The 26,291-nt window shown below is 55.6% G+C and overlaps 3 protein-coding genes across 5 annotated transcripts; all 3 read left to right on the forward strand.

Moving 5' to 3' along the window:
• The first annotated feature begins 1,300 nt into the window (after positions 1-1,300).
• ORMDL3 (ORMDL sphingolipid biosynthesis regulator 3) lies at positions 1,301-12,748 on the forward strand. 2 transcript variants are annotated; one of them, XM_032134276.1, is made up of 4 exons: positions 1,301-1,376; positions 7,058-7,258; positions 8,483-8,634; positions 8,753-12,748. In XM_032134276.1, the coding sequence occupies exons 2-4, from the start codon at positions 7,085-7,087 to the stop codon at positions 8,886-8,888; spliced, it is 462 nt and encodes a 153-aa protein (XP_031990167.1). In that variant the 5' UTR covers positions 1,301-1,376; positions 7,058-7,084; the 3' UTR covers positions 8,889-12,748. The 2 variants fall into 2 exon arrangements, with proteins under 2 accessions (XP_031990167.1, XP_031990166.1); XM_032134275.1 differs by lacking the exon at positions 1,301-1,376 and adding an exon at positions 2,987-3,095.
• A 210-nt stretch (positions 12,749-12,958) lies between these two features.
• On the forward strand, positions 12,959-18,732 carry GSDMA (gasdermin A). Of its 2 annotated transcripts, none has more exons than XM_032134246.1 (11): positions 12,959-13,482; positions 13,559-13,686; positions 14,554-14,818; positions 14,982-15,177; positions 15,430-15,595; positions 15,668-15,761; positions 16,163-16,216; positions 16,461-16,615; positions 16,812-16,962; positions 17,645-17,718; positions 17,857-18,732. In XM_032134246.1, the coding sequence occupies exons 3-11, from the start codon at positions 14,599-14,601 to the stop codon at positions 18,091-18,093; spliced, it is 1,347 nt and encodes a 448-aa protein (XP_031990137.1). In that variant the 5' UTR covers positions 12,959-13,482; positions 13,559-13,686; positions 14,554-14,598; the 3' UTR covers positions 18,094-18,732. The 2 variants fall into 2 exon arrangements, with proteins under 2 accessions (XP_031990137.1, XP_031990138.1); XM_032134247.1 differs by having other exon boundaries at positions 13,583-13,686.
• Positions 18,733-19,847: 1,115 nt separating this feature from the next.
• Positions 19,848-25,196, forward strand: PSMD3 (proteasome 26S subunit, non-ATPase 3). Its single transcript, XM_032134230.1, has 12 exons — positions 19,848-20,076; positions 20,975-21,165; positions 21,899-22,036; positions 22,212-22,348; positions 22,435-22,625; positions 22,806-22,909; positions 23,503-23,617; positions 23,830-23,949; positions 24,025-24,128; positions 24,348-24,503; positions 24,596-24,646; positions 24,743-25,196. Exons 1-12 carry the CDS (start codon positions 19,905-19,907, stop codon positions 24,818-24,820), a joined length of 1,557 nt encoding a protein of 518 aa, XP_031990121.1. The 5' UTR covers positions 19,848-19,904; the 3' UTR covers positions 24,821-25,196.
• The last annotated feature ends 1,095 nt before the right edge of the window (positions 25,197-26,291 follow it).

Here is a 26,291-nt window from a genome sequence, read left to right on the forward strand (position 1 = left end):
GCAACCCCCCAGGAATCCCCTCATCCCCTCCCCAGCTCTTCGGGGGGGAGTAGGACACCCCTACTCCCACTCCGGCGGGGTCACGGTGCCCCCCCCGTCCTGTACCGGCATCGCTTACTCGGGGAAACCCGACCCGCGGCGGCGGCACCAGGCGGGGTGAGATCCAGGGGGGCCGGAGTGGGTCCCCAGCCCAGCCTCCCGCTTCCCGGGCCGGGGATCGCCGGGCTGGGCCGCGGCTCGGGGTCTCGCCGCCCCGGGGCACCGGCGAGGCTGGCTCAGGACCATGGAGAGCGGCCACCGTTACCGGGCCCCGGGGCGGCCGGGAGGGACGCGGCTCCCGCTGCCCCAGCCCTGGATCTCCGCGGCGGGACAGCCCGGCCCCGGGCACTGACGTTCTCCCGCTGCTGCGGGAGGATAAACCGGTTAGGAGGCGCCTGGCCTGGATCTCGCCTCAATTAGGAAAAGGGAACCTGACGGCAGCCAGACACGGCCACGGACAGATGCTCCCCAGAGACCCCCGCACTCCCCGGAGCCCCCTGCGCTCCGCCGGGGCCCGGCCATTGCTGGGTCTGGAAGTGCTCTAAGAACGTGTGGATGTGGCACCTGGGGACATAGTTTAGTGGTGAAGGTGACAGTGCTTGGTTACCGGTTGGAGTCGATAATCTTAGGGGTCTTTTCGATGTTTCCAGGACCGGAGCCAAGCCCAACGCCGGACCGGTGCCGGAGTCACCGGGCAGGGTTGTCCCGGGACACGGCCGGGAGGCTGGCAAGCAGCAGCCGGCAGCCACAGTTGGTACTCTCGAGCACTTCTCTGGCATCTTCCCCTTCGGCCAGGAATCGGAGCAGCCCCGTGCTGCCCATCACCATTCCCAGTGCTGCGGGGAGCTGTGCACGCAGCGGGAGCAGGGATGGGCATGTTGGGATGTGGCTGCTCCGATGACACAGCCACCCGCCGCGGGACGGGGCCGAGGGGCCAAGGTGACAGGCAGGTGCACGGGGGGATTGAGCTGGGACCCAGAGAGGTGGCGGGTGATCCCGGCAGAGGGCACAGAGCCGGGAGTGGGAGCAGCCCCAGGGCTGCACCCCACGGGGCTCCCACGTGGAGGACACGGCACCCACCAGCCCAAAACCTGCAGTGCAGCACGACCCACGCGGACCCTTCCCACCGCAGGATGGCTAAAAATAGCTGGCACCGGCTTCTCGCTGCCACCACGGAGCTAAATATAACCGGCATCGACCGGGCAGTGGGACCGGCAGCCAGCAGAGTGGGAGCTGAGCACGGCCCGGCACCGGGAGAGGCTGGGAGCGAGCGAGGCCTAGGAATCCACACGGGAACGGCCCCCCTGAGCGCGGAGCGAACGCGGGTGCAGCTGCCGGTGAGCGGATGGGGCAGGATCCCCCCAGGGAACTCCCCGCCCTCAGTGCCGGTGTTCCCTGGGCGGGTGAGCGCGGTGTGGGGAGCCCAGGGAGCGGGTCGGGTCCCCCCCGCGCTCCACCGGCAGCGGCGGCTGCTGCATCACGGAGAGGGATGAATATTTATGGGCGTTTAAAAATAGCTGCTGCATTGTGCTTCCCCCTCACGTGCGGAGCCAGCGGGGTGCGGGGAAGCTGCTAAATTAGATGTCACCGCGCAGGGAGCTGCTCAGTCAGGCAGGAGCAGGATAAAAATAGAGCCTGCTGTGCGTGCGTGGATCTCCTGCAAAGCAGGACCGGATCCCGTGGGATCCCCCGCCTCCGCACGCCGGCATCCCCGCACCGCGCCCTGCCAAGAGGGCACCGCAGAGGAGCCGGGCAGGGACAACGCGGTTCCGCAGGGTGGCAATCAGCGGCCTTTCATCTGCTTTACCCCACATGTGCGTCTCTCCGTGTCCAAAGCCCTCTGGAAGCAGACACTGCTGAGCTCTGGATCCGGCAAGTGCCCCCGTGCCCTGCCAGCAACACGGTGCCAGCCTGTGACACCCAGGCAGCCCCGGCCCTGGCAGCCCGCGGGGTCTCTGTGCCCTCGCCGTGCCCAGTCAGGATGTGCGGCTGGAGCCAAGGCCTGATGGATGCAGACAGGGTCAGGACACAGAGCTCAGAGTGGAGGCACAGGGGCACTCAGGGAACCTCGACGTCGCTGTGACTCCACCTGGGCCAACACCAAAACCCACCGCGGGCTGTGGCGAGCGGAAGTGTCTGTGCCAGGTCGGGGGAGTGCGAATGGCACCGGCAGAGCCACATGTGCGCCGCGGGCAGCCGGGAGCGCCGCGCCCGGGCTCCGCACACAGCCAGGGGCTCTGCTCGTCTCCGGGCAGGGGGTTTGCAGCCCAAAGTGGCTCCGGCGCTGCCCCTCCGCTGCTGGAAGAGCCGGCAGCAGGCACACACAGAGCCCTGCACAGATGGCTGCGGCACCCGTGGGCCGTGCCAGCCCCACGCGATGAGCTTTGATGGTTGTGCAAACAAAAGCGGAGCCAGATGGTCTCCCCCCGCGCTCCAGCGCTGGAATCCTGCGCTCGCTCCCAGCCCCGACCTTGGCAGGGTGTCCTGCAGCGCTGCCGGCTTGCCCGGGCTGTCTGCACAATGCTGCTGATGGGATTTTCACGGTGTCACGGAATCAGAATGGTTTGGGTGGGAAGGGACTTTAAAAATCAACCAGTCCCACCCCCTGCCATGGGCAGGGACATATTCCACTCTCCCAGGTTGCTCCAAGCCCCGTCCAACCAGACCTCGAACACTTCCAGGGATGGAACAGCCACAGCTCCTTAGGGAAGCTGCCCCAGTGTTCCCCACCCTCGGATTTCCCCTGGGAAAGAGAGGCGGGGGGAGGGTTGGGGGGCAGCCCAACCTCCCCGGGCAGGCTGGACGCACCCCGCCGGGTCTGGGGTTCTCTGTGCGCGGAGCGGGGGTTGGTGGAGCCCCCGATCCCCTTCCCGGAGCCGCTCCCGCCGGTTCCCATGGCGGCTCCGCCTCTCCCGGTGCTGCCGGACTACAGCTCCCGGCGTGCCGCGGCGGGGCGGGCCGAGGGGCCGCCGGGAGCGCACCGGGAGCGCACCGGGAGCGCGGCGGAGCGATCGCCGGCCCTGCCGAGTCGAGCCGGGCCGGACCGGGCGGGAGCGGTGAGTGCGGTCCGGGGGCGTGGGGCGGGACCGGGGGGCTCAGCCCTCCCAGGGGGCGGCGGCGGCCGAGCCCCGCGGCGGGGCCGGGGGAAGGTGCCTCGCATGGGCCCGGCCCGAAAGGAAAACACCCCAAAAAGGAGAAGCGGGTGCTGGGATGGAGCTGGGAAGCGGCGGGGTGGGAGTGGGGGGTCCCAGTTAGGTCGTGCGGGTCCCCACGGAGGGGTCGCGCTGTGCAGAGCCCGGCCGGGAGCGGGTCCTGCCCCGGCCTCCCAGGGCACCGTCCCGTCCCGGGGAAACGGGGAGGAAAGTAGGGTCTGGGACCCCATGTGCGCCCGGAGGAGCCCAAGCTCGGCCTTTCTTTCGTGTCCAAGATTTCCGGTTAAATCCATGAGGAAAGGCCGAGGGGGCAGGACCCCCGCACTCAGCCGGGGCGGCTCACGTGTGTCCTCGTCCCCGTGTTCTCCGTGTCCCCTCCGGGACTCTGGCAGCCCCGGGCCCCCCGAGGAGGAACCGGGCAGCGCTGGGGCTCAGACATGTCCAACACGGCTCCGGGCTGGACGGACACGGAGCGTTGTGGTCCCAGTCTCACCTCTCACCCAGCACCTGCCTCCCAGCACAGCCCAGTTCACCAGGGTCCCCCATGTCCTCCGTACTCTGGTTCATCCGTTGCCATCGGCAAAGAAGGGTTTAAAGGATTTGTTTGGGAGGTGGCAGCTGTTGCTGCCAGAGATTTGGATCTGTGTGGGATCTTCATCACCCGCAGTCTGGGAACACTCAAGATCAAGATAAGCACCTGAGCCCTCCTTCTCTCATCAGCCCAGTGAAGATCCTGCAGTGGGGTGCCAGGATCGGAGCATGATCCTGCAATCCCTGGGGAAGGGTGACGGCACTGCCAAATCATAGGATCATTTATTTAGGTTGGAAAAAGCCTTTAAGATCATCAAGTTCAAGCGTTAAGCAAGGGTACAGGAGCAGATGGTGGTCACACTCTTCTGGGGACAAAGGTGAGGAAGGAGCTGCCCCTGGACAGGCAGTAGGACAGGCAGGATGAGGCAGAGGGAGGGCTCAGCTCCACCGCCACATTGTGCCCTTTGCCACTGGCCACAGCTCCGACTTTTCCCCTCCTTGGATGGCCACTGTCCAATGTCAGCACAGCCCTGACCTTCACCCTCAGCCTGGTGCAACATTCAGGCTTTTGTGTCCCAAAAAAGAGTGGGAAAGCAGAGCCTGGCAGCAGCTGCTCTGGGAAGCGGGGTGCTGGAGTCCTTCCCATGGTGGGCTGTGCCTTGCTGTCCTGCAGGTGAACAAATCCTGGTGTGGAATTAGAAAGCAAACATGGGATGTGGGATGAGGGTAGAGACAGAGCTCTGGGAACTCGTGTGCCCTCAGCCAGGCTTGTGCAATCCAAAATTCAGGAGAGCTGGGCCAAGGGCTGCACAGCCCAGGGCAGAGCTGGTGAAATATTTAAGGTGGGGAAGGACAGAGTTGGAGACATGGAATCACCCTCATTGCAGCAATGTCTGTATCTCCTGCAAGAATGAATTAACCTCTCGTATGCTGCAGCATACCACCCCTCTAATTCTTAATTTTACAAGGAAGGGAAACTGAGGCACAGAAAGGAGAATTGTTTCACATACAGCTTCCAAATTGGGCCCTTTCCCACCCAGCTGTGGGTCTGCAACTGCCCTCGTTTGCAGAGGAGACCAAGTCCACGCTGCTCCTTAGTTTTTGGAAGTTACACTCGTGGTTGGAAATTCCACAGCACCGGCCTGTGGCTGCAGGGAGCTTCCACAGCCTCTGGATAACGATGTCACTTCAGGAAAGATTCCTGGAGAGAAGTTTTTTAACTGCTGATGAAACTAGATTTTAAGGCCTCCAGCGAGAGCAAGGATCCCTTTCTGTGGACAGTCCCTTCCCACTTCCCTCCTCCTGCACCCCCGCGTCGCTCCAAGACCCAGCCATGTGGTTTGTCCTGCTGCACAGCTGGAACCCCACAGGCACAGCTCTCTGTGGAGCATCCGACTGTTCCTCACGCCTGTCTCCAGCCTCCTCCAGACTAAACAAACCCGTTTCCTTCCAGCTGTCCTTGCAGGTCATGTTTTTCCTACACCTCTGCTCATTTTCTCCAGCTCCTCCCAGGACTGGACACTGTTCACCCAACATCCAGGAGAACTATTTCCCATGTCTGGCTCTCAGCACGCCTGTTTACACATTCCATAGGGTGTTTTGCTTTTTGTTGTTGTAACAATCTGACTTCTTTTGACTCATTTATGCTTCACCCCAACCCCCAGTTTTCCTTCTGAGAGCGCTTGGGAATTGCAGCAGGTTTAGGACAGAGCTGCTCCCCCTGCCAGGGGTGAAGTGCTGAGCTCTGGCTCCCAGTCCTGTTTCCAGACCAAACTTTGGGCTTTTCTCTGGAATATCCACAAGCTGGTGAGCTGGAGGGTGGGCAGCAAGGGAGTGAGCACCCCGCAGACCTGCAGCCTCTTTCCTGGAAACAAAATCCTTCTTCAGGTATGAGCTCCCTGATAGAGGAAGGTGAGGATCTGCAGCAACAACCGCCTGTGTGGATGGAAGAGGTTTGCAAGTTACTTGGAGCATTCCAAGAGCTGTGGAGCAGAGGCTGGCTGTGAGTCCCAGCCCTGGGCAGGAGCGGGGATGGAGTCAGCTCCTGAAGCAAGCCAGGCCCAGTGCTCCACGAGGGAGCTGGGAACAGCTGGCAGCGAGGAGAGTGGGATGTTGGATCTGGCTCGGGCTTGCCTCCGGAGAGCTGGAGGGAACAGCAACACAGCTTCCAGCTGTGGGAAGCAACAGCAAAGCCACAAGGCCAGACATCAGGAAACAGCCCTCACCGTGGGGTCCTGTAGCCAAGGAGGATGAACTGGATCATCTCATCAAACTCCGCTTCCATGGGACGCAAAGATGATTTTACATAAGAATTTCCCTGATCTTGGTGTGAAGACACTCAGCTTTACAGTGGGTTTAGTTTGTGCTGTTTCCTGTAATCCCTGCATACCAGTGAGCCAGAGCTCTCCTGCTCCCAGCCAGCCTGGGAGCTGACCAATACCTGCTGCCACTGGCACTGTGTCAGTCCAAAAAGCCACTTGATACCTTCACTGTCTCAGGGGCACCACTCCAAGGACTTGCTCTGAGAGGGTGACACTCTCTTGTTTCCTCTCCTTCCTGGCATTGTCCAGAAAACCATCTTTGTGCTCCTCCTACGTGGCAGCTGTTCTTTCCAGGTAGGGGAAGGGCCAACTCCTCCACAGCTCTTCCTCCTGAAACATCCTCCCAAGGCACTTTGCCCTGTTATCTCTCCCTTTTTGCTTTTTACGTTCTTCAAGAAGAATTTCATTCCTTCCCTGGGGGGCAATTTTTTTTTTTTTGTTCCTCTTTTTTTCCCCTCTGTAAGTCTTACATCTGAAGGCAAAACACGTGAGCCAGAGCAGGAGACCAGCAAACCCGCCGAGCTGTGCAGAACCCTGTTAATGTAGTTAAATTAATTAGGAGATCTGTTGATACAGAGCCTTTCCTCTGCAAATACTGTGTTCCCTTCCCAAGTTTAAGGTATGCTGACTCCATAAACATGCAGGAAGCTTCCTGTGCTGTGTGTTTCCATGATTAACAGTGTAATGAGGATTTAAAAGTGCTTAAAAGTATTGGTTTGAGTTTTGTCAGGCAATCGTGGGATTGAACCTCAACACCTCGGCTCCAGGAAAACATCTCAAATCACAAGTAGCTTCTGTCACAGACAAGCTTCCCACACATAATTCCCAAATCTCAACCACTCCCGGAGTTAGCGACGTCAGCTCTAAGAATGGCTATAACGAGGGGCAGAGGAGGGAACTGACTTGGGATTTTTATAGCAAACAGCAGATTTTGGGTTTGCTTGACAACCAGCCGGTGCTCAGCCCCGCTGAGCAGTTTGGATCCAGGCTCTGACCTCAGTGTTTCTGTTCCAGGGGCTCCCATCAGCCACGAGAGCCAGGATGAACGTGGGAACGGCACACAGCGAGGTGAACCCCAACACCCGAGTCATGAACAGCCGCGGCATCTGGCTGTCCTACGTGCTGGGCATCGGGCTGCTGCACGTCGTGCTCCTGAGCATCCCCTTCTTCAGCGTCCCTGTGGTCTGGACTCTCACCAACATCATCCACAACCTGGTAAGGGAGCGGCGTGACCTGGGGCACCTAAGGGGAACCTTGGCCCAGCTGTTCCTCTGAGCAATCTGCTGAGATTCCTGTTGAAACAATTCTTTTGTGTTTCCAAAGATGCTGGGTGAGTTGCTCAACCTCCAGCCCTCAGCCTGTACTGGTGCCTCTGGGTCATGGATTTAAATCCAGCCCAGGTACAGGTGAGGCAGCAACAGCTGGTGAGGCTGCTCAGAAGGAACATGAATTCATTTCCTGCAGGGCAAGTCCTTTGTCGTGTCCCGTTCCCAAAGGGGTCTGTGACAGGCCCCAGATATTGGCAAGACATCGCTAGGGTTGGTAAAACCTGAATTGGCTTCATGAGAGTTAAGAAAAAACAGTATTAACTCCCAGATTTTGTTCTGCTTAAAGTAAAAGATTGGTCCAGGAACTGATTTCTTCCTCTAAAGATCAAATCTCCACACAGGTCCCCTTGGGCACAGGGGACAAAAAACTTCAGGGATGGAGCAACTGCTTGTGTATCTTTTATTTTAAATAATATCTTAGCCTGGGAATATTCCAGAGACAAAAATGACAGGGATTGAGGACCCTCATGATAAGTTATTACCAGTGAGGGATAAAAACCTCCACAAACGCCCAAAGTGGAGCTGCTCAGGGGATAAAAACCTCCACAAACCCTCAAACTGGAGCTGCTCAGGGGGTAAAAACAACCACAAACCCCCAAACTGGAGTTGCTCAGCGCTCAGCTCATGAGCCGCCGGCTTCTCATCCATCTTCCCTGCAGCTTTAAGTTCCGGGGACAAAAAGGCATTTAAAGGCCAGGAGTGGCTGTACTTTGGATCTGTGGTGTAGCCAGACTCTTTGTCTCTGACTTGTGTTCCCCTGGTAATCAGGGGGTGACAGACCTTTTCCCAGCATGTTTTCGGGGAGCGTTCCGCCGTGCCGAAGCAGGCAGGCGCTAATCTCCCGATCGCAGAGATCCCAGGGCTGTAATCTTGCCACCACCTCCTTGGCTCACACCCAGGAGCCGAGCGAGAGGCTTGACATGGAGCAGCCGAGCTGCCCCGGCCTTTCCCAACTCTCCTTTCCCTGCTTCCCTGGCCGCTCCGGGTTTTCCAGCAGCGCCACATCCCTCTAGTGGAACGGCGCGGGGGTGCAAGCTCCCAGATCCGCTGCCCTGGATCTGGGGTTTTTGGGATGCGGGGCCCCGTGTGCCTCACGCTGTGTGTCCTGCAGAGCATGTACATCTTCCTGCACACCGTGAAGGGAACCCCCTTCGAGACCCCGGACCAGGGCAAGGCCCGGCTGCTCACGCACTGGGAGCAGATGGATTATGGAGTCCAGTTCACCGCTTCCCGCAAGTTCCTCACCATCATGCCCATCGTCCTGTGAGTATTCTGGGGTGGCTGAGCTGCCTCGTGTCCCAGTATCCATCACTGCTCTGTCCCGGGAGACAAACACATGGAATGCCACAGCTTTCCCTCTGTTTCCACCCTCTCTTTCCAGGTATTTTCTAACCAGCTTTTACACCAAGTATGACCGGATACACTTCATCATCAACACCATCTCCCTCATGAGTGTCCTGATCCCCAAACTGCCTCAGTTCCACGGAGTCCGGATCTTTGGGATCAACAAGTACTGAGCGGCATGGCTGGAGTGGATGGCGGAGGAGCGGGGCAAAGGGAGGATTCCTTCTCTCCAGCCCCGTTTCCTCCTTCACGCAGACTGGATGTGGTTTCGCAGCGGCTGTTTAAATGCAGATCCCAACAGACACATTCTGCATGCTGGATCCTCGTGCCCAATAAATCCAAACCAGCTCCAGAGTAGTTTAGTGCGGAGCAGGACGCGCAACATCGGATTTCTCTTATCCCAGGGTCATCAGTAGATGCAAAACCACTGAGACTTTGAGGTACAGGATGAATTCTGGGAAGAGTCTCATCTATTCCAGACGTGGAATGACGAGGATAGGGATGAGGGGAAAAGCTTTTAGTGCTGGTACTATTGCTGTGGTAAATGCACTTTAAAATACATTTCCCTTCCTGAAGCTGGGTGCTTTGAGCAGAACATGGGGGAAATCCAAAGGGATACAGCCAGACTTTCCCAGGACTGGATTGTTTTGGGGTCTGATTTCCAGTTTTAGGTAGGAAGTGGGAGGGGGAAGTGAACAACAAATTTTTATTCTGCAATCGTTGACACCGCTGAGAAGGGAAGTTGTTTTCCTAAAAACAGCCCAGGAAGGAATGACCTCCATTTTGACAAAGCTTTTGGTTTCCTACAGCACCATCCGTGTGGTCCAGGGAAAAGGTGGATAGATCCTAAATTATGCCCATTACTTTCAGTTTATGCCTAAATCTGCCCAGGTAACTCCTCTCCCCATCCCAACCTGCTGTTTTTAAGTGCCCAGGGGCTCAGTGAGCATTTGGATCAAGGGCTGGGGACAGGTTCTTTATTAACCAACAACAAATGCCATGGAGCTCCTTGGAACATGGACATGGACAGGTGTGGGAGAGGCTGACGATGGACAGGTACAGGAGGAGGGCTGATTGCTCTAATCAAGCACTCAGCCATCCTTGATTTCATTGGAATTTGTCTCCTCACTTCAGCTCCTTGGTGGCTTAAGTGCATGTGACTGGGATTTACCAGTTCTCCATGGACTCAAGGGAAGCGAGAGTTGGATTTCTGGCTTACCTGGAAATCTGTCCCTCAGCTCCACGCCCAAGGGCTGTGTGAGCAGCAGCACCAGCAGCAGATGAATTGACCAGCAGAAGGAGTCAATGGGTCACTGATAATAGATTCACAGAGGAACAAAATTGAGCCTTTTCCCTCTAAAATTACCACCTAAATAAAGCAGGCTTAGGTTTCCTGGCTGAGACAGCTTTTTACTGTTTTACTGAAAATCAGAATTACCTGTTTTTCCTTTGCGTTGTGTCCCAAATGGAATGGGTTTTCCCTCAGTCTTCCCCTGTAACCCCACGAAAACCTGTATTTTTGTTGTCTTAGTGCTTATAATGTCTCACCTTTTTTGACAATGGTATAAATCTTTTAAATCTGCTTTTTTTTCCCCTGCAGTAGCAAATCCAGCTTTAGAGTCCATGGTGGAGAGTGTTGAGGTTTTGGATGTTCTTAGCATAGGATATGGAAGGGGGAATTTCAGATCTGTTACTACTCCATGCATAATTTTAGGCAAGTTGCTTCACTTCTCTCTCAGACTTCCTATGGGACTGCTACAGGGAAGGGAAAATACGGCGTGTACCTCAGAGGGCTGCTGGAATGCAGGGAGAATCATTCCCTAATATGTTTGAAAAGTGGAAATTCAAGTGAAAAGGAGGTAGAAGCAGGTAGAAGGAGAAGAGAGTTTGGCTGGGACGCCAGGGTGTTGACAGATGTGCAACTTCCTTGATGGGCAGGTTAAACCTTCAAACCCAGGACAGAAGAGCTGCTGCTTTAGCTGAGGTACTCTTTTACCCTTATCGGCTCTTTAAGCTACTAGACAATGATAATTGTGATCAAAATAGAGATATTTCATCAATCAGCTGGGAAATGACACAGACATGAGCAGTATTCCTGCGGGAAAGGCCACTCCAAGGGGGGCAGGTCCTGGCAGGGTGGCTGAGGCTGGACCTGAAATGCTGACTGTGGTGCTGAACAGACCTGAGTGTCTGCCCAGACACCACTTCCATCTCCAGGGGAAACGAAAGAAAACTAATTATTGTCTTAGAAAACATGGGGAAAACCATCTTTTTTGCAGCAGAAACAGTCTTTAGATGCTTTCAAACATTTCCTCACAGACAGACATATGCTGGGTATTTCTAAGCATATGCACATCACAGAACTGTAAATTTAGAATAATTATCAGTTGAAGGGATCGGCTTTTTTTGATACAACAATTCCCAGAGTCTCCTTGAAGGCATTAGGACAGCTGTGGCTTTGAACACATTACTTGTGGACACTATGGACATCTGACCCTGTTTCTTTAAATTAAAGATCAACTGAGATGCAGAATGGGATTATAAACTTCTCAAACAAGCAGGTTCTAAAGCCTAAAGCCCCAAACTTGTAATTAAGGCTTTGCCTAGCAACAAAAGTAAACTTTTTTGTTATTTCTCTCCTTCACACAAATGATCATAACAGCCGATGCCGGAGTCACGTGACACTACAACACAGGTGTGGTGTTTTCCCATGGAATAACTGAGATTAACTTGGACTCAGTGAATCCAATCAAGGGAAACATAAATGGAAACAGGAGACATATGGAAAGGAGAGAGTTGAAGAAAGATTTCACGTTCTGTTGTGGAGAGTTAAGTATCTATATATGATGAATAAGTGTTTGAACAATTACACATCGGGTAGAATCTTTCTGAAGATCCTGGCTTAAGGGTAGCTGTCAGGATCAATTAAAACTAAACTAAAACTAAAAAGCAGTAAGTTAATTGTAATTAAAGCACCGTTCTTGGGTGTACCTGAGGCAGTCTGAAGTGAAAGGACAGCGTGGGCAGGCTGAGGGGTGGTCAGACGTGTCCTGGCAGGGGACAGATCAGGGGTGAAGCCACATTGTGGGAGGAGAAACAAAACGTGAGCAGAGCTCCTTCTTTGAGAGCGGAGTTTTCCCCAGGTGCCTGCATGGAGGAGATAACTGATCATTACTGATTTTAAATGGGGTTCTGATCACACCACACTTGACAGGTTTCCTCTCACATTTGTCCTGCATCGTGATCAGGGCAAGTTCTCACCTGGAGAGATCAAATCTCCTGTGACAGAGAAACAATTCCTGGTAAGAAGGTACTTTTCTCTTTTGTTCTGCAATGAAGGAGAAAAGCTTTTGAAAGGCTGGAATGCTTCTCAGGAGCTGGCAGCAGCCTGTCCCATCTTGTACTGGGCAAAGCCTCCTCAGCCACTGTCAGCACTACGCATGTATCCACGGGGTACGGCAGCCCCTGCTCCAGGACACTCGGAAAACCAGCAAGTCCTCCCAGCCTGATGCTCCTCAATCAGCAATCCTGGCTTGGGAGTTGTTTCACAGAGCTACCAGGCTGGCAAACAGTCCAAACCTTTGCAGAAAAAAGCCTTTAAAATAAACTAGATGGAGGGCTATTTAATTCTTGAGTACTTTTACGTTTGAATTACTGTTCAATTTGGGGTTGTTTTTAGAAGCTCGGTACTGGCCCTCAAGGAGGGGACAGCAGTGGGTTAACACATTAATATTCCTCCTTGTGACTTATGTTGCTTTATCATTGCCTAGAATATCTTTTAAGCATGCGAGTGTTGGTGTGTCCATACCCTCCTTGGATCAGTTAAATCAGCTGAATTAGTTGGGAGGGTTTTTTAAAGGAATGTTCTGTACAAAGTTTTAGGGGTTTTTTTCCCAATAGCCTTCTTTTTGCTGTGGATACAGGGGTCTCATGTAGAGAACTTTCTAAAATAAAAGTGTGAATATTTTTATTACTCCTTTGTACAGTATTCTAAGAGAGACTAATAAAAGTGAACTATTCAGGTAAAAACTTGCACTTGCCTCCTGGAATCTTCACATGGGTGGCTTTTGCTGTTAAACAAGCATGGCTATGAGTCCAGCAAACACGGAATGGCTTGGGTTGGAAGGCACCTTAAGGCTCATCCATTCCTGCCTCCTGCCATGGGCACGGACACCTTCCACTCTCCCAGGTTGCTCCAATCCCTGTCCAATCTCTCCTTGGGCACTTCCAGGGATGGGGCAGCCACAGCTTCTCTGGGTAACCTGTGCCAGGGCTTCACCGCCCTTTACAGGGAGGAATTTCTTGCCAATATCCCCTCCTGAGTCCATTTCTCCATCTGTAAAGGAAGGGCAACATTACATGGCTCTATAAAGTTGAATCATGCAAGGATGGAATGGTTTGGCTTGAAGGGACCTTTTAAAGCCCATGCAATCCCTTTTGCTGCCAGGGGTGGGGGCACCTTCCTGTGCAATCTGGTCTGACGTACTTCCAGCAGTGCACTCGCATCTCCTGCATCTGTAGAAGTTTGAGTTATCCACAGCCCCTATAACAGACTCCGCTCAGTGACTAAAAGGAAGAGTGACGCAAGCAACGGCCAATTTGTGGAAGTGGAACACTGGTGATGAGGACGTAAAATTGCTGAAGTAACCTCACAGCTGGGAACAACTCCTGATAAGCTGCTGTGAACAGCCAGGGATCCTACAGCATGGATCAGGTCTAACACTCCCCCTGCCCAGGAGTTGCTTTGGGGAGCCCGCCGTGAGCAAGGTAAGAGAAATCAATTTACTTTTTGCCGGGGGTTTGTGGGGTTGCCAGCTGTGCAACTCACAGCTCCCATATTTAGCAAACACTCCACATCGCTGAGCAGAAGGGAAGACTGAGAAGATTCTCCCCAGTCCTGCTGCTCTCCAGAGGTCACATCACCTCGCCAGCCCTGTGGTCTGCTCCGCATACCTCCCACCCCACAAACAGGCAAGTGCATAATCCCAAAGCTTTGGGTACGGGAGAGGGTTGGTGGGAACTCTCTGTCAAGTGCTCGTTTAGTTTTTCTCTCTTCTTGGACACTTCCAAGGGAATGAGTCCTGCAAGTGCTACTAACATTGAGCACACAAGGCTATTTGTCTTTGGAATGGTTTAAACTCAAAGAGGGCAAGGTTAGATGGGATATTGGCAAGAAATTCCTCCCTGTGAGGATGGTGAGACCCCAGAACAGGCTGCCCCATCCATGGAAGTGTCCATAACCAGGTTGGGCAGGGCTTGGAGCAACCTGGGATAGAGAAGGTGTCCCTGACCATGGCAAGGGGGAGAACAATATGAGCTTTAAGGTCCCAGCCAACCCAAACCAGTCTGGATTACCCAATTTCCCCTCCCCAGCTCCATCCCGTAAAAAACCAGAAAAGCGAAACTGAAACTTTTTGATAAAAACAAGCTATGTCAGAAAACAAACGGGGATTTCTTTCTGGCCCTCAAACAGCAGCTCTCCCCTGCAGACCACCAGGACCTGCCCAAGGAGGCTGGGCTGTGATTTCTCTCTATTTTGGGGGACATTTGCCCCCAAAAGCAGCACCCTCAGAGTCTGCCAGCTGCGTTCTCTCTGCACAATCACTGGGGATCATCAGCAAACGGGGACAAGGCCAAACAACTCACAGCTCCTGCTGCTTCCTCTCCAACACTCCCTGTAACAACCCTGTGAAACTTGTGTCCTTGGACAATGGGGGGGGGGGGGGGATTTTGAGTCATTATTTTGAAATCATCTTAAACATTAAAGTAACACTTTGTTGCAATGTCCTGCTATTATTTCAAGTAATTTGCCTTAACTTGTGTTGCCTCTTTCCCAAGGCACAAATCCACTTGGCTTTGCTTCAAAACTTCAGCCACAGCAGAATGTTTAAAAAATTCACCAAATTCCTTGTAAAACAAATGGATCCAAGCAAAGAATTGGTCCCTGTCGAGAGCATCGCAGACAATGAGCACTTCAGGCCTCTCTATCTACTGAAAAAAAAAAGCAAATCAAAAACCATATTCCACCCAGCTCCCTACTACCAGCGGACAGGGTTCACACTGGATGATGTGCTGCTGCCTGGAGAAGATGGTAAAAGCATAGGTAAAGCCCAAATTTATCAATCTGAATTTCACAAATTCCATAGATCATGTGTTTGGGTCATTTATGGCTGAACTGTGTCATGTTCCAGCTTTCCTGTGGGTGCTATCCTTACAGTGCTGAGTCTGTGTAATCCTGTTTAACATAATGCATGGAATTATTTCAGTGTCCTTCCATCAAGATTCCAGCCAATTTACTCTCACAAAAGTCAGCGCTGACCAAGCTGATGGAGGTCTCAGCATTTCTTTTGACCCTGCAAGTGTAGAGCTGAAAGGAGCTGCCTCTCTGTCCAAGGTGTTTTCCATCAAACCCCAGAAGAAGAGCGTATCACTGGAATCACTGGAGGCACTGAGAAGAGAAAGGTAAGGAATGATGAGGGAGCACACACGCTCCAGTCACCTCCTCCAGCCCACAACAGGTCAACAATGGGTTTTCAACAGCCTAAAACTAAGATAAAGACCTTAGGGCAGGAATTCCGTCTAACTAGGACAGGTTTGACAGGAAATGGGAGTGACAAGATACCCCCTGAGCCTCCTCTTCTCCAGGCTAAGCCCCTCCACCTCCCACAGCCGCTCCTGGTGCTCCAGACCCTTCCCATCCTTTTTCTCCTTTAGACAAATCAACATGGATCACTCCTTCATCCGACAGCTACGGAGAACAGACATCCACCTATACGTGGTCACTGAAATCCTCGAAGCCTCGGAGGAGACCGTCTACAAGGAATCCACCAAGGCAGACGGGGGCTTCAAGGCCAAATTTTACAGCACGCTCTGTGCACAGGTTTGGCTTCTCTCTCCTCCCTTCCCTGACACCTGCACTCAGGTGTCCTAACAAGTTATTTTCTTTATCCAGAGCACCAAGGAGGACAAACAAAGCATAGTCATACCCAAGGGCTGCACCCTGGCCTTCAGGACCATCCAGCTACACATTAGAGATGGAGCATGGGGTAAGCAACTTCCAGAAATGACCAATTTCTCCATTCCGGAAACAGTGCACAAGAGGAAGAACATTTTAGGAAGTATCACTTAGCCACAGAGCCACCCGCAGCTTGTCTGCAAAGAGATGGAGGCAGTGTGAGGAACAGAAATCACCTGGGAAAGGTCAGATAACCCATGCAAGGTCAAAGATGCTGTTTGGGGAGGGGTCAGTAAAGAAAGAAGGAAGCCTCAAATCTATGTTTCAGGAGCTGCAGAGCTCCTGTTGATAAACTGCACACAGAGCAGAGTTTGGGTTATTTCTTTTCTTTTTCTACTCAGAAGAGAAGAGCCAGGGAGAAAACTGGGTGGGTGACCACAAGTGGGAAGGCTGGTGTAGAACACCATAAATGTCCCTTTTATCCTGTTGCAGATCTGGATTATTTCCCAGCAGAAGCCATGAGAAGGGCAGATTACGTAGCTGATGGTAAGTAATGTATTTTCACAGCTTCCACTTGCACAACTTTTACCTGCTTTGGGTAAGATGGAATCTCCCAGCATAAAACAAACCACCTGGAGTGATGCATTTGCCTCTTCCCTGAGACATCACAACTGCCCGAATTCCATATTGCTTCAGAAACACTCATACTAGTGTTTCCAACTCTGCATTTAGAGATGCCCGTGAACTCCTGGTTCAGAAGTGACAGATTTGGATCCCTTCTGGTTTGTAGGTCCCTCACAAGGAAAATTAGGAGTAGTGCTGAGAGAAGTTAAATACTCCTGCCGAATTTTCCCCGAGTTGTCTCCTGACCTGCTACTCATAGTCTTAAACCCCATTAAAACTGTGATGAGGGACAAGAACCTCCTACAAGAGCTCAGCCAGAAAGTAAGTGAAGCTTCTCTTGCTGCCACAATTTATAAGTACAGACACATCCAGGACCACACCTCTTGCCCCACAAGTTACCTGTCCTGTGTCACCACTGTCCATCCAAAATCCCCTCACTTGGCACACCTGCCTGCTTTGGACAAGCAGCAGCCTCTGCCCCCAAATCCTGACATTTCTTTTCCTTGTTCCCCCACAGATGGAAGAAGTTCCTGAGGAAAATGATGGTTATCAGCTGAAAACTGAGAGCCCAGACTTAAAAGACCTGTTCAGCACCTTAGAGCGTTCTCCAAGAGATCTTCTCCTTCAGCTGGCAGAGGGAATCACCTACATCTTTGATGCTTTGCATGGTGAGGCTTTGGGACTTTAAGAGGGAAATCAAGGCAGGGATGATGCCCAGTCCTGCCATTCCCTCCTTCCTTCTTCTCTTACTCTTCCTCAAGTGGAATCTACATCTGAGTCCCACGGTGAGGAGACGAGAGAAACCCCCTTTGCACCCATCCAGGGTTCCTTCAAAGTGCAGTCACAGCTTCCTCCCAAGGGGCTGCTCCGATCTCTGCTCTGGTGACCAGGGACAGAACCCCGGGGAACAGCTGGAGCTGTGTCTGGGAGGGTTAGGTTGGATAGCAGGGGAAGGTTCTTCCCCCAGAGGGTGGTCAGGCACTGAACAGGCTCCCCAGGGGATGGGCACAGCCCAAAGGCTGACAGAGCTCTACAAGCCTTTGGACACTGCTCTCAGCACAGGGTGGGACTGTTGGGAGTGTCCTGTGCAGAGATGGGAGTTCAATTCTCCTTGTAGGTCCCTTCCAACTCCATATTCCATGATTCTGTGACAAACAGCCGTATCACTCTCACAGTGAGGCTGCACAAATCATTTCTATTAAAACATCCAGAGAACTTTTGACCAAATGGGCATTTCCTACAAGAAATGATCACCCTTCCCATCCTCTTCACTCTTTCCCATCCCTATCACACCAGAAACTCCAACACCTGGTGGGTGGTTTTGGATCCAAACCCACTTTATTTCTGCAGAGTTATTGGAGGATCAGCTGCTGCTGCTGCTGGAATCCTTGGAAAGGAAGATTGTGTCCCAACAGCTGGAGCTGGTGAGAACACACATCACACTTGGTTCCTTTCAAGGGGAGGCGGGGGCTATGTTAATTCTAACAACATTTCCATACTGATGTCACAACTTGACTACTGATTAAAATCCTGATTTTGCTTTTTTTGTTGTTGCTGTGAAGGTTGAAAACCTCCTGAAACACGACCTGGAGAACAGGAAGGAGCCTTTCCATGTGGATGCTGAGCTGCTCTCCTTCCCACACAAGGAGGAACAGCTGTTAACCATGGCCCTGGTGGAGATGAGTGGAGTGCAGCTCCAGGAAGATGGATCAGCTGTCCCTAGGGATCAGCCCTTCGAGGCCATGGCAGCCCTGTTTGTGGTCCTGTATACCCTCAATCTCCTGAGTGGCTTGGAGTAGGAGGTACCTGGCCCAGCCTAGGGAACACCTCCTCAAGATGTTGGAAAATCTCTGATGACAAGACACGTTTCTCTCCCAATTCCATCCTTATTCATGCTCAAGGATACTTTGGCTGTGAAAGGCAAATTTAAGGCAGGAAAACTCATTATGGATGCTAAGGGCTGGATATCCAAGGGGATTTGTCTGTCTGTCTCCCCATGAATGCAGAGGGACAGTGGGAAAATCCACAAGCCCAAAGAATCCCAGGCCTGGCTGTGATGCCTCGTGTAATCCTACTTCCCTAAAAATGCTGCTGCCGCTTCTGCAATCAGTAAATGGGAAAGAGAAGGGTATAGGAAACCTGAAGTGGACGGGAATGCAAAGAGAAAGGGGAAATGGAAAGGGAAAGGGAAGGCAGAGGAAACAAACGCCAGAAGGAAACACCAGGAGTGACTCTCCCTGGTCCCTCTGTGGTTCACTGAGGGCTCCGTGAACTGCTGGTGGCCAGAAGGTTGGGGAATCCCAGAGGTTTCAGCAACACCTCCCTGCTCCCAGTGCTGCCATTGTCCCTGAGATGCTTGAGGGACACGGGCAGCACTTCAGAGCAACCATCCTCTCATTATCACTTTATAAATAAAGATCAGTTTCTTGCTAAGCAACCGGGTGTTTTCAAAGTCAATTTCTTAATTTTGTGTGGTTTTGGTCCCACGGCACATCTGACAAGCTTGGGATGCTGTACCAAAAATGTGGGCACTTAGCCCTGGGGTGAAGTCGGGGGGTCCCTCAGGCTGCAGGGCCCTGGAAGGGTCCCTGTAGGCGAGGGGCAGCACTGCTCACCTGGCTGGACACTGACAGCTCCAGGAGCACTTCCAGCACCAGGGGCCAGGTTCTGCCTTGCAGCAGCTACAAAGGGAGCCCAGCCCCAACCTGGAACCCTTACTGGACACCCTGGTTCTAGTCCTAGACCAGACACCTCACAGAACTCCCAGCTCCAACACGGCCCCTTTTGGGACCCCTAGACCCAGTCTGGCCCCTCACGGGACCCCCACTCCAAGCCCCGACCCCGCCTCCTCACCGGACCACTCACAGGATGCCCGGCCCCTCACGGATCCCCAGACCCACACAGGACCCTCCACAGGATTCCCGGTCCCAGGATGGCCCCTCATGGAGCCCTTTACGGGATCTCTGGTCCCAGTGAGGCCCCTCACGGGACCCTTCACGGGATCCCCGACTTGGCCCCAGTGCAGACCCTCATGGGACCCTTCTCTGGATCCCTGGTCCCAGCATGGCCCCTCACAGAACCCTTCGCGGGGTCCCCCACCACAGACCGGCCCCTCACGGAACCCTTTATGGGATCTCTGGTCCCAGTGTGGCCCCGCACGGGACTCCTCCCAGCATGCCCGACCTGTCCCCAGCCCGGACCCTCACGGAACTTCGCGCTCCGCCTCAGCGAAGCAGTGCCCCTCGCCCGCGCCCCCGAAAGGCGGGAACTGCTCAGCACCGGGCGGAAACACCCGAAAGCTCTACGGAGATCCCCGAGACAGAGAGCCGAAAGAACACGAGCGATGCCGGAACCCTCCGAGAGGTCTCGGCCAAAACTCCCGAGAACGTGGCGATAATCTACGAGCGAAGACGGAAATACCCGAGAGCGTCGCGGAACTCCACGAGCGAGAGAGGCGGAACTCTCCGAGCGGTGCCTGAAATATACGAAAGCGAGGCGGAACAACCCGAGCGACGGCGGAAACGGCCGAGCGAAAGGCGGAAGGAGACGATCGTGTGTCGGTCGGCGCTCGGCTGGTCGCGCCTGGCGGCCCGTTGTGCAGTGTCACGCCATGAAGCAGGACGGCGCGTCCCGCCGCCGCGGCGACAAGGCCAAGGCACCCCCGGAGGGACCCCCGCCCGCTCCCCCCGACGTCGAGATGCACGAGGAGGCGGCGCCGGTGGCCCCCGAGGCGGCCGGAGAGCGACAGCCGCAGCGGGAGCTGGACGCGATCACGTTGGAGGGTGAGGGGGGGGTGTTGTTGTAATGAGGGTGTTTGTGAAGATGGGGGGGGGGAACTGAGGGGTCTTGAGGGTTGAAGGGATTTGGGACAGGTCGGGGGAACCCCTGAGAGGGGGGATGTTGGAGGAAGGGGATTGAGGGGGGTTATAGGGAGCCTTGGGGGGACTGGGGAGGGGTCAGGGTGGAGGTACCTGAGGGGGGTGGGAGAGCGGCTGGAAAGGTGTTGGAGAAGGGGAATGGGCGGATCAGTGTGGGAGTGGGCAGTTGGAGGGGGCTCTGAGGGAAAGAGGAACGGGGGAGCACTTTTGGGAAGGGGAGTTGGGGGGCACCGCGTAGGAAGGGGAGAGGGGAGCTGTGTTTGGGGGCGTGTCACTATGGGATAAGGGGTTTGGGGGGCACAGAGAGGGAAAGGGAGATGGAAGGTGTGTTTTTTGGGGGGGGAAAACACTGTGGAGAAGGGTATTTGGGGCAGTCTGTGAGGGAAATGAAGGGGGGAGGTTGGTTTTGGGGGCAGTCACTGAAGAATGGGAGATGGACTTATGTTTTGGAGGGGATTACTGTGGAAAGGAATTGGGGCAGCTCTGTGAGGGAGAGGGTGTGTTTTGGGGGGACAGGCTGTGAGCGGCAGGGGAGCTGCAGCCCTACTGTGGTGGGACCCCATGGGGGTGCAGATGGAGGCTGGAGCCCTTGGGGAGGAGAGACAATACTCTGGAAGGGTCTCAGCAGCCTCCTGCTCCAGGCAGGGACAGCCCTGAGGACAGGTCAGGTCACTGGGGACACCAAGGCCATGGGCAGAGGGACCCCAGAACAGCAGGACAGGGTGAGGGGGCAGCCCTGCCTTTGTTCCTGGGTGCCCCTGGCAGAGGATTTGGGGTGAGGGGTGTCCATGTGCCCCCGCAGACATCAAGGAGCACGTGAAGCAGCTGGAGAAGGCGGTGTCGGGGAAGGAGCCGCGCTATGTCCTGCGGGCGCTGCGAGCTCTGCCCTCCACCTCCCGCCGCCTCAACCCCAACGTGCTGCACAAGGCCATCCACGGCTTCTTCACCTCCAACTGCACTGTCAGGGACTTCCTGCTTGGATTCCTAGAGGAGGTAGGGACAGGGGTGGGGAAGGGACACCTGCTCTGTCACCTCTGCCCTGCTCTGGTGACACCCCCCAGCACAGGAAGGATGTGGAGGGGCAGGAGGGAATCCAGAGGAAGCACCAAGATGATCACAGGGATGGAGCAGTTCTGCTGTGGGGAAAGGCTGAAGGAATTGGGATTGTTCAGCCTGGAGAAGAGAAGGTGTAGGGGTCATGTCACCGTGGCCTCCCAGTATCTGAAGAAGCAACAGAAGAGATGGAGAAGGGACTATTTACAAGGGCTTGGAGTGACAGGACAAGGGGGAGTGGCTTGCCACTGACAGAGCAGGATTAGATGGGCTATTGGGAAGAAGTTCTTCCCTGTGAGGGCAGTGAAGCAGTGGAATGGATTTCCCAGGGAAGTTGTGGCTGCCCCATTCCTAGAGGTGTTCAAGGCCAGAATGGGAGGGCTTGGAGCTGCCTTGTCTAGTGGAGGGTGTCCCTGCCCATGGCAGAGGTGGGACTGGGTGAACTTTAAGATCTCTTCCAACCCAAACCCGCCTGGGATTCAATGATTGTTTCCCTCTCCAAGGAGGGAACAGGGCAGGGGGATTTGGGGACACTGGGGATGAACAGCCCCTCTGCTCAGACACATGTGTGAGCAGGGACAGGTCCCTGCAGCCCTGGCCATGCTCCTGTCACACCTGGAGCAGAGCTGTCTCTGCACAGGGACAGAGATCCAACATTTCTCTCTCCCCTCAGTCCATGGACACAGAAGCTGAGCTGCAGTTCCGCCCACGGACGGGGAAAGCAGCCTCAGCCCCTCTCCTGCCAGAGGTGGAGACCTACCTGCAGCTGCTGCTCGTCATCTACCTGATGAACAGCAAGAGGTACCCCGAGGTGAGACCCCCAAGCTGCCCCCGCAGCGCTCCTGCTCGGTGGGGACCCCCTGGCCCTGCCCCACGCTGTCCCCTCAGTGTTTGGGTGCCGCCCCAGGTTCAGCCCCACAGCCCGGGTGGTCTCTGCCCCTCCCAGGATCAATCCCCCTGCTCTGACCTCCCTTCCCCTCCTGCAGGCTCAGAAGGTGTCTGATGACCTGATGCAGAAGATCAGCTCCCAGAACCGCCGGGCCCTGGACCTGGTGGTGGCCAAGTGTTACTATTACCACTCCCGGATCTACGAATTCCTGAACAAACTCGACGTGGTCCGGAGGTGGGATGGGGCCTGTGGGGGGCTGTCCCTCAACATGATCCCCCTGTTTTCCTCCCTCTTTGCTGATTCCTTGTCCCACCCTGCAGCTTCCTGCACGCCCGGCTCCGCACGGCCACGCTGCGCCACGACGCCGACGGCCAGGCCACGCTCCTGAACCTGCTCCTGAGGAATTACCTCCACTATAACCTCTACGACCAGGCTGAGAAGCTCGTCTCCAAGTCTGTGTTCCCTGAGCAGGCCAACAACAACGAGTGGGCTCGGTACCTGTACTACACAGGTGAGAGGGGCTCGGTGCCTGCCCTGGCTCCTGGCACCCCGCACCGAAGGGCTCCGGTTCCTCAGAGAACCTCTTTGAGCAGCTGGAGGTGGGGCTTCCAGGCAGGATTTGGAGCCCCATCCGTGTAGGTCGGGTTGGATTCACTGGGTGGCTTTCCCCACCCGCCCCATGTGGGCGCAGGGCGGATCAAGGCCATCCAGCTGGAATACTCGGAGGCGCGGCGCACCATGACCAACGCCCTGCGCAAGGCCCCGCAGCACACGGCCGTCGGCTTCAAGCAGACGGTGAGTGGGGAGGGGGCAGGACCCCCCTGCACTGGGTCTGAGACCCCTCGGGGTTGGGATCTCACAGGGCTTGATGTAGGACCTTGTGGGATGTCAAGCCCCGTGGAGTTTGGTTCGGGACCTCCCGGCTTTGGGACATCCTGGGGACAGGTTTGGGGCTTCCTTGGATGTCAGCCTCCATGGACTCGGGTCCTCTGAGATTTGGGATTTCCCAGGGTCAGGTCCAGGGCTCCCCAGGGTTGGGCTCCACGAGGACAGTCCTGGCACCTCCCAGGCTCAGCGCCTTCCAGGATGAGATCTGGGACCCCCCAGGGTTGGGCTCTGCAGGGACAGGTGTGGGATCTCCCAGGGTCAGGCCCCACGGGGACAGATTTGGGACCTCCCAGGGTGTTGGGCCCTGCAGGGATGACAGATGTGGGACCTCCTAGGTTTGGAACTTCCCAGGGACAAATCTGGGACTTTCCAGGCCCCACAGGGACAGGAACAAATTATGGTTCTCCTGGGGTCGTGTGCCCCATGGGGATGGGTGCTAGACCTCTTGGGGGTGGTTTCAGGCCCTGTGGGGACTCACTCAGGGTCTCACTCTGCCCCAGGTGCACAAGCTGCTCATTGTGGTGGAGCTGCTTCTCGGGGAGATCCCGGACAGGCTCCAGTTCCGGCAGCCCTCGCTCAAGCGCTCGCTCATGCCCTACTTCCTGCTGACCCAGGGTATGGCTGCCCACCCCTGCCTGTCTCTGTCCTTCCCGCAGTGTCAGAGAATCATGGAATATCCTGAGTGGGAAGGGACCCAATGGGAGTTCTCTTCTCTCCCCTTGATGGGACTTGGATGCAGATGCCACTTGAGAAGGAGGAAGTCAGCCAGCCCTGACTCACTTTCCCCAGCCTTTCTCCTTCCCCCATTCCCACCTTCTTCCCTCCAGCTGTCAGGACGGGGAACCTGGCCAAGTTCAACCAAGTCCTTGACCAGTTTGGGGACAAGTTCCAGGCTGATGGCACTTACACCCTGATCATTCGGCTGAGGCACAACGTCATCAAGACAGGTAGGAGAGTGTTTGAGGACCCTCCGCAGGCTGGGCAGGCCTGGGGGGCTGCGTCCCATTCCCTTCTCCCCACAGGTGTCCGCATGATCAGCCTCTCCTACTCCCGCATCTCCCTGGCCGACATCGCCCAGAAGCTGCAGCTGGACAGCCCTGAGGATGCCGAGTTCATCGTTGCCAAGGTACCAGCACAGCGAGCCCCATCCTTTTGGGGTCCTGGGGTGCCCACAGCCCCCCACCCTGCCCCATCCCCCACACCCCTCCCTGCAATGCCCCTGGGTTTGGGTTGAGGCTCCTCCGGGGAGAACTGGGGACACTCAGGGCGCCGCATCCCCGCTCTGTGCGCCGTGTCCCGAGCCCTCGGGGACACCCCATGCCCTGCCCCGTGCCCGGGCTCACAGGCCATCCGGGACGGCGTGATCGAGGCCAGTATCAACCACGAGAAGGGCTACGTCCAGTCCAAGGAGATGATCGACATCTACTCCACACGGGAGCCCCAGCTGGCCTTCCACCAGCGCATCTCCTTCTGCCTCGATATCCACAACATGTCCGTGAAGGTGAGCACAGCGTGTCGCTGGGGGGGACAGCAGGACACGGCTCAGGGCTGGCTCAGCTCCAAGCTCATCCTCCTCCTCTTCTTTTTCTCCAGGCCATGAGGTTCCCACCCAAATCTTACAACAAGGACTTGGAATCTGCAGAGGTGAGATCTCACCAGGGTTCTCTGCAGCCACCATGGCTGTGGGAAGGATGTGGCTCCTGTCCCCACCTGCCACCAACCTCGGCCTTTGCTTTCCAGGAGCGCCGGGAGCGTGAGCAGCAGGACCTAGAGTTTGCCAAGGAGATGGCAGAGGACGATGACGACGGTTTTCCGTGACCCTGGGCCCTGGCTGTAGTTTTTTATTTGTCCCTTGGACAGATGGTGGCTGAGCAGGGCCCTCCGTCCCCCCCAGACCCCTCTTTTATAAATCCCTGCATGTCTGTACTGTGGGAGGGGACACAGGGGGTTCCCTGGGCCCACACCCCCTGACCACCTGCACCTGTGGTGGGACCCCCCCTCTCCAATAAACATCCTTAAAAGGATCCCTGTGGTGACATCGGAGCCGATGCCAGAGGGGCTGCGAGGGGAGTGGGGCTGGAGGGAGCAGGAGTGGGGTCTCCACTGGTGCCCCCCCGGCTCCCACAACAACAACGGGGTCAAACTTTGTTAAACTTCAATTATGACTTTTAAAATAAAAGATGGAAAAACACCAGCCTGGGTGCCTCCAGCTGTGGGTTTGTTGGGATGGGGAGGGGGCATGGGGCTGGTTTGGGGTCTCTGCTCCCCCCCTGAGCTTGGGGAACTGGAGCTTTGTCCCAGTGGTGCTGGGAGAGGCCCCAGCAGCTCCAGGATGGTATCCCAAGAGGATTCCACTGGGAAAGGCACAGGGCCAGGCTGGGCCCCCTTTGTGCCCCACAACACCAGCCCTGAGGGTGATGGGGACAGGGGACATGAAGCCACTCCAGGTGGGTCCCAGCAGCATCTGGGATGAGTTCTCTGAGAAAATCTGGGAATGTCCCAGCACACCCATGCCAGGAGGGCAGCCAGGGCTGCAGGTCAACTGTGGGGCTGTCCCAGCCCATTACCTCTCTGAGGGTCTCTAGGGGAGACCAGAGAAGGCAAGAGCCCAGCCAGGGGGCCTAGGGCTGGCACTGGGGACACAAGGACACCCCAGGAGTGCTGGTGTGTTGGCAGAGGTCAGGAAGGGGCTGAGGGTGCCCAAATTGGGCCACGGGAAGAGGAAGGGTGACCACGTGGCCGAAAAGAGCGGGGGGGTGCCCGGGACACTCCCTGGACCAAGGAGCTCCAGCCCCATGGGGGAGGGGGCTTTGCTGGGCCAGCTCCCTCCCCCACTCCCCAACACCCCCAGTTTCGGGTCTGAAACCACTTCCTTCCTTGGAAAGCTGACAGGGGCTTTGGGCACTGATTCAACCCCCCCACACCCCCATCACAATTCCTGAAAGCACCATCCTGCTGAGAGGGCAGATCTGCTCTGGGGTGATCCTGTGGGTGCACAGACTGAGGGGACCAGGCTGAGCCCCTCAATGGCCACCGGCTCTCCCTGGCTCCAGGGAGGGTACAGGGAGAGCTGGGAGGGCTGTTCCTCCCAAAAATCCTATGAATCTCTACTGCCAAGGTCCTTTCATGCATCCGGAGGGCAGAACGCTCAGTGCTGCCAGGTTTGAAGGGAGGTCATCAGTAGGTTTCAGAGTTAACACCTGGCTGTGCCAGGAAGGCTCTGCTTGGTACTTGTGGATTGGCTGCAGCTGATGGGGGTTTATTTCCCAGCTGGAGGCAGGAACTTCCA

This window comes from Corvus moneduloides, chromosome 26, assembly GCF_009650955.1.
Source record: "Corvus moneduloides isolate bCorMon1 chromosome 26, bCorMon1.pri, whole genome shotgun sequence".
NCBI lineage: Eukaryota > Metazoa > Chordata > Aves > Passeriformes > Corvidae > Corvus > Corvus moneduloides.